The 7081-nt window shown below is 57.5% G+C and overlaps 1 protein-coding gene across 1 annotated transcript; it reads right to left on the bottom strand.

The window, feature by feature from the left end:
- Nucleotides 1–504: 504 nt before the first annotated feature.
- On the bottom strand, nucleotides 505–5859 carry Kcng1 (potassium voltage-gated channel modifier subfamily G member 1). Its single transcript, XM_076849178.2, has 2 exons — nucleotides 5086–5859; nucleotides 505–1275 (listed from the first exon to the last, which is right to left on the bottom strand). The coding sequence occupies exons 1-2, from the start codon at nucleotides 5857–5859 to the stop codon at nucleotides 505–507; spliced, it is 1545 nt and encodes a 514-aa protein (XP_076705293.1).
- Between the last annotated feature and the right edge of the window lie 1222 nt (nucleotides 5860–7081).

Below are 7081 nucleotides of genomic sequence, written 5' to 3'. Positions count from 1 at the left end.
GACAGTGCAGGGACCACCGTGTCCCCAGGGGCCCTTGTCTCCTCCAACCCCACAGCTGAGCCACCCCGGCCAACGGCCCTTTTACTTCGGGTGCCCCTGTGGGCTTTGCTCCCTCTTTCAAGGGGAGCCTGGGGGGAGGCGTTCCTTTCTGTCACCGGTTCCCTGTCCCTGGACACGCTCCGCACCGAGGACAGACGTGCTGCGGTTGCTTGTCCTCTCTTCCAGGCACCTTGGAAGCGGTTTTGCTGGGCGTTATTTACATGGTGGGCAGGAGGAGCCGCCTCCCGGCAGGGGAACAGACCGGGGCAGCCGTGGCTGGACGCTGGGGCGTGAGCAGCTTCCCTCTCACTGTGGAGCAGAGGGCAGGGACCCTCTGCCACGTGGGGGATGTCCTTCTTGGGGCAGGTCCGGGCCATACTGGACGCCATGTCTCTCTGGAGGCTTCTGCGGCGGATGGCTGGAGTGCAGAGGTGCGGTGGCAGGCGGGCAGGGTGTCCTCTGGGCTCAGTTGTTGTCTCTGGTGTCCGAGGAGGCACTTCCGAACAAGATGTCACTGTCCTGGGACATGCCGCTCAGCTGCGACTTGGTTTTGATGAGGAACTGGGCCCTGCGGAACATCACCCTCTCCTGCTCCTGCTTGAGCTCCAGGTAGGAGCGGGAGAAGGTGTGGAAGATGGACGTCACCGGGAAGGCCATGAGCAGGATGCCGCTGAGGATGCTGCTCAGCGCCACCACCTGGCCCGGGGTGCTCCTGGGCACCATGTCTCCGTAGCCCACAGTCGTCATGGTGATGACTGCCCACCAGTAGCAGGCGGGGATGCTGGTGAACTCGGGGCTGTCGGCCATCTCGTTCTCGATGACATAGAGGAGCGGGGCGAAGAGGGCGATGGCCACGCACAGGAAGAGCAGCAGCAGCCCGAACTCGCGGGTGCAGCGGCGGGCCGTGAGCCCCAGCGTCTGCAGCCCCAGCGAGTGGCGCGCCAGGCGCATCACGTACAGGATGCGCAGCGCCCGCAGCACGCGCAGCACCAGCCCCACCTTGTCCAGGTAGCTGTTGCCGGCGCCCGGCTTGCGGCGGCCCGAGGCGGCGCCGTCCACCAGCAGCGTGACGTAGTAGGGCAGGATGGCCACCAGGTCGATGAGTGTCAGCGGGCTGCGCAGGAAGGCGAACTTGCTGGGCGCCTGGATGAACCGCAGGAGGAACTCGAGGGAGAACCAGCCCACGCACACCGACTCCACGATGAAGACGTTGCGGCACATCTGGGAGCACTGGCCCTGGGGAGAGCCAGGGGTCAGCCCCCGCCAGGGAGGGCCGGAGCTCTGCCCTGCACACGGCGGGTGCCCACCTGCTTCTCCGTGTGCTCTGGCCTAGGCCCCTCTAGCTCTGTTCCCCCCAGGTCTCTCTCTCCTCCGCCCTGACCCCTGGCTCGCTGCCAGCGGTCTCTCTTGTCCCTTATGGCTTGGTGCCCCGACTCATTGTGTCTTTGGAAATCTCTCTGGCTCTTGAGATAAAGGAGTGTTGGAAATAGACTGCTGCTCTCTGTCCATAGCCCTCTGGCCGAGCCTCCGCCCTCCCTCACCAGGACAGCTGCAGTCACCTCCTCTCTGGGCTCTCCCATCCCTGCAGGTACCTAGGAGGCGCCTGAGAACATGAGTTGGGTCCCTGTCCCTCCTCTGCAGGGCACCTTCATGGCTCAGAGGAACAGTGAGAGTCCTCGCGGAGCCCACCGCTGCCTCTCCATCTCCTCCTGACTCCCCACTCTGCCCTCCCTCCCGACACCTGTGCACCTCCCAGGCCCCCTGCTGGCTCCCCTAACACCTGGGTCACCCTCCAGCCTGGCCTGTGACTTCTTTCCTCCTTCCCAGAACACCTGCTCTCTCCTCCAGGCTGTGTCCCAGCTGTCACCTCCTCTGGAGACCTTCTGTGATCCCCTCTAGGCAGCGCCCCTTTTCCTGCATCCAGTCCCCTCACTCTGTCCCTTTGGTTGACAGTGCTCAAAACCTTCTCAAAGGCTTTCTAAGTTGCTTATTTACATGTGTCTTCCCTGCCAGCATACCCCACCCCCACCCTACCTCCCCCTCACCCCCACCCCACTCCCCCCCACCCCACCAGGCAGGGCCATCTGTACACGCGGCTCACTGCCTGGACCCAGTGCCTGGACAGGTCAGCATACAGCAGGTGTTTAATACGTGGTGATTACAGGAATGAACAGAAGAAGACTGGGCTGCCGTTTAGACAGCGGTGGAAGCCCTCAGCCATCAGGGCCCAGGCAGGTGAAAGAAGTGGGCTGGGCCCACTGCAGAGCCCCTTTCTCTTCCCCGGGGGGGGGGGGGGTCAGGCTCAGGCTGCCTCCCTGAAGCTCTCAGGAGAAGCTGGGAATCTGCAGTTTTATGTGACATCTGGAGACGGCTGTTGCTGACTTCAGTGTGGTGACAACACAATACAGAAAACTACTTCATGGGCCATAGTAACACGAAGGCGTCAGCTTAGGCCCCGGCCTGCAATATAACTGGACAGCAGACCGTCCTCAGAGGACTGGGCTCCTCTGCAAAGGGGCCTTTGGCCGAGAGGAAAGGTGTGTCTCTGTCCAGTGACTCTGTGTGGGTCCTTGGCCAGGCCAGGGTCTCCAAGTCTGGCTGTTAGTTTTCTCTGGCTGGAGATGGGAGCCATATTTGGCAGGGCCTTCAGGTCTCAGTCCTCTGAGGCAGGAAGCCCCCTCCTCCAGGAGGCCTTCCGTGAGCACATCTCCTCGGAATAACCCCAGAGACCCGGGGGCCTCTCACACAGAGCCCCCAGCATGTGCCTCACACTTATGGGTCACAGGGGTGAGTGGGAGGCCTTGTCCTGGCCACCCTACCCTCCCTGCAGAGCCTGCGTACAGAGGGCCCCCGAAATGAAATTGGAGAACAGCACTTTCTCTGAATCATGAAAAAAAAAAGCCAGAAATTATTTTTAAAAATTCAATATCAGAAGTTGAATAAAGCAGTGGCTTTATTACTATTTTCCTGTTAAAACTGGGATCAAAGTTGTTGGAACTGGGTTCCAACAGGGATAGGTTTCACATGGTGAGACCCCTGCCTCTGGCAGGTGTGTGTAAATCCTTATAGTCACTACCTCTGGCTCACTTGTGCACCAGGCACCATTCCAATCACTCCACATAGGCTTGCTCACGGAGTCCTGGCAACACTACCAGGTAGGTAGGCCTATTCATACCCCCATGGGTAGGTGAAGAAACTGGGGCACAGAGAGGTTTAGTATCCTGCCTACTCTTGCACAGCCAGAGTGTAAAAATGGGACTCAAATTCAGGCCTTCTGGCTCTAGCACTGTCTTTTCTGTCCCTGTTCCCTAAGCTTATCAAACGTTAATTTTGAAAGAAAGAAAAAACTTAATTTTGGCTGGGCCTGGTGGCATGAGCCTGTAATCCTAGTTACTCATGAGGCTGAGGCAGAAGGATTGCAAGGCTCAGCAATGTAACAAGACTGTCTCAAAATAAAAAAAGGCTTGGAGGTGTAGCTCAGTATCGAAGCACCCTGAGTTCAATCTGTAGTACAGGAAAACAAACAAACAAACAAAAAAAAGGTAATTTTTTGGTATGGTGCTATTTTCTTAATACCCTTTAAAAATTCAATATATTGAAAAATACATATATTTTCAAATATATTTGAAAAACTTCAAAGTGCAACAACCTTCCATGTGTTGTAAATGCAATAGCTATTGCTACTTTCTCCACAGTATCCGTATGTGGGAAAATCTTCTCAGGGAGAGAACTTCTGATGTTGTTAGACACTGCATGTAAGACACTTAGCACATGCAGGGTATGCAGTCAGCGCTTAGTAAATGCCAGCTGGCATATTTATGTTCAGTTCACACCACCAGACCTATTTCTCAAATACCTATACATTTTGTGCCTGTCTGAGACCTTCTGGTCTCAGAACCTCCATGTGTAGGGAAGGGATCACAAGTCAAAGGCCCACGGGACCCAGGCACAGGGGGCCTGACTGGGGAGGACGTCCCCTGGGAACTCCACCAAGAGCTGCCCTAATGAACCCCAGGCCAGGGCGCCTGACCTTCCCATTTCCATGTTATTTTGCGGTGCTAAGGATCAGACCCAGGGCCTTGCACAGGCTAGGCAAATGCTGTACCACTGAGCCAGGTTTCCAACCCCTGACCTTATAATTTTTAGAAGTTAAGAGTGCCCATCGTTATTTGGAAAACATGTTACTTTTGAATGTGGGCAGCCGAGTGAAATTGTTCGGAAATCTCGCAGGCCGATCACAGCTTCTCTGGGGTTCTCCCGGGTCCCAGGCTGCTGTGTGGGTGCACATGTAAGAACACAGACTGTGGCTCAGTCAACCTGGGCTTGGCAGCTGCTGGGCCTGCCTCCGTGTCCTCCCCTGCCAAGTGGGAGTGGGGACACTTCCCCCACGGGGTTACTGGAGGATCCGCAGAGAAGATCAGATGGAGGCTGAGCCACCGTCCCACTGCGGGCCCCTGAGACTGCTCTGTCTCTGGGAGCCTTAGAATGGCACGCACAGTGGTGTGATGTCATGTAAATACACGCATTCTCCTATTTAACACAAGACACCCTCACCATCTGGGGACATGCATAGACACATATGCCTAACAATAAAAATTATTTTAAAGACTCAGAAAATCCGTCTGGGCTACCGCTATGCCAAGGAATTAGGAGGGCTGAGAAAGGACTCGAGTAGGTGAGGTGAGTTTTGATGAAACACATGATGGGCTTAGCTCGGGGCAGGGACGTCACCACGTCACCTGTGGATTTGCTCACTCACGCATTCAACCACAGTGGCCGGGTTCCTCATCTGTGCTGCACACGGTTCTAGACACTGTGGGATGGGGGGGGGGGACACAGCAGGGACCAGGGTAGCCATGGCTGCTGGCCCTGGCTGGTATTACAGGGAGGGCAAGCAGCTCCACGCACACACGGTACAAGTGGCAGGATGTCAGGAGGGACTGGGGATGCTGGCAGGAGGGACAGTGGACTGCAGGGGGCAGAGTGGCGCAGGACACAGCTCTGCCTCCAGTCCTCCACCCCCTCCCTCGCCGTGGCCAGTCTTACCTGCTCCTCCTCCTCCCTCAGGCTGGGCAAGGTGCTGACGGAGAGGTTGACCGCGGTGACGGTGACAAAGAGCACCGACAGGCAGGCGAACACCTTGCCGGGCAGCCCCGAGTGGGGCCTCTCCACCATGTCGCGCAGCCTCCGCATGCAGCGGCCCAGGCGGCCCTCGGCCCTGGCGGGGCCCTCGCTGTCGCGGCCCTCGCTGTCCAGCGGGTCCTCCTCGTCCTCCTGCTCCACCATCTCGGCGAACTCCTCGATCTTCTGCAGGTAGCGGCGGCGGCAGCAGCCGTCGAGGTGGTCCTCGGCGATGCCCCAGTACAGCAGCTCCTCCTGGAAGGAGAGCGCGCACATCTCCCGCAGCAGCCGCAGCTTGCCCGCCCGCAGGAAGGTGAGGATGGTGCCGAAGGCCCCCGGGTTGCGGTCGAAGAAGAACTCGTTGCAGGTCACGTCGTAGTCGTCGCACACGTTGAGGATGTCGTCGAAGTTGGTGCAGGCCTTGAGCTGGCCCAGCCGCGTCAGCGGGAACTGGTCCAGCGTCGTCCAGGGCAGCGAGTACTTGATGCCGCCCACGTTGATGATGATCCGGCGGCGGCGGTCCCCCGCGGGGCTGCCCGGGCAGGGGCCATCCTGTGGCCGCAGCCGCTGGGCGCGCCGGTAGAACACGCCCTTGAGGGACTGGCTCTGCGGGAAGAAGGCCGGGTGGAAGGAGGCGTCCGAGGTGCAGCTCAGGGCGCTGTAGTCGTAATCAGAATTGTCTCCCGGTAGCAGGGTCATTTTGGGCCTTCACATCCCTCTAGGGCCTGGGGGGAGAAGGGAGGAGAGACCCTTGGTGACCCCCAGTGCGTCTGAGCCCCGCCTCATGGAGGGGGCGGGACTCAAAGTCCAGCGCTGAGCACAGGCGGAAGCACTAAGGGCAGTGGGGTGGGCGGAGGACGGCGACTCTGGGAGGTACCAGGTACCAGGGCTGATGAGGACCTGGAAGTGGGGTCCTAGGATGTCCTTCCCAGGGGACACCAGAGTGCTGTCTCACCTCTTAAGGACACAGTAAGAAGTCACTCTGCAACTCGGAAGAGGGTCCTCACCAGAATCCCCTTTGCTGGCACCTCCTTCTTGGACTTCCAGCCTCCAGAACTGTGACAAATAAATGCTTGTAGCTCCAGCGCCTAGCTGAGGACACTTTGTTATAAGATGTTCACTTAATAGTGAAAATAGCAACATTATCACTCAGCATCTCCCGACTAGTTTCTCCATATCCATCTCATGAATGCCTTAGAAAGGTACAGAGTGCACGCCCGGAATCCCAGCGGCTCGGGAGGCTGAGGCAGGAAGATCGCCAGTTCAAAGCCAGCCTCAGCAAAAGTGAGGTGCTAAGTAACTCAGTGAGACCCTGCCTCTAAATAAAATGCAAAATAAGGCTGGGGATGTGGCTCAGTGTTCCAGTGCTCCTGAGTTCAACTGTATGGAGCGACACTGTGCACCTCAGGGCTTAGGCCCCTGACACCCAGCAGCAGTGCACAGGATCAGAGGTGGTCCCCAACCCGAGGAGCTGACCTCCTGGTAGATGGTTGGGCCAAACCTGTGCTGTTATTTACTTAACACTTTATCTTAAACTAACCCAGGTTGTTTTTTTTGGGGGGGGGGATTATTTAGCTTGGAAAGGCAGTTTAGTACAGGCCTGAGGTTCTCAACTAGGGCTCGCTCTGTCCCCAGGGGACAAGTGCCAATGCCTGGAGGCATTTTTGACTGTCAAAACTGGGGAATGCTAATGATGTCCTATAGGTAGAGGCCAGGGATGCTGTTAAATGTGGGACCATGAGAGCCCCTACAACAGGGAATTACCTAGTCCCAAGTAGCCAAAATGCGGAGGAGGAAAAGCTCAGGTGAATGGGTCAAAAACACAGGTTTCTGGAGCCACTCAGCTGGGAAAGGGACTCAAACTTGATCATCTGTGAAAAGGGCACAACCACGTGAGCCACCCCAGTCGGGCGTGCAGAGG

This window comes from Callospermophilus lateralis, chromosome 3, assembly GCF_048772815.1.
Source record: "Callospermophilus lateralis isolate mCalLat2 chromosome 3, mCalLat2.hap1, whole genome shotgun sequence".
Lineage (NCBI taxonomy): Eukaryota > Metazoa > Chordata > Mammalia > Rodentia > Sciuridae > Callospermophilus > Callospermophilus lateralis.
The sequence above is the reverse complement of the archived record's forward strand: the minus strand, read 5'-3'. Positions and strand labels throughout refer to the sequence as shown.

What these genes read in the sequence shown, in the direction of transcription:
- Kcng1 (XM_076849178.2), bottom strand. Translation starts at nt 5,859, where the DNA reads ATGACCCTGCTACCGGGAGACAATTCTGATTACGACTACAGCGCCCTG. An exon ending in TGAGGGAGGAGGAGGAGCAG is followed by an intron (nt 1,276 to 5,085) that starts GTAAGACTGGCC and finishes GGCTCTCCCCAG; the next exon opens with GGCCAGTGCTCCCAGATGTG.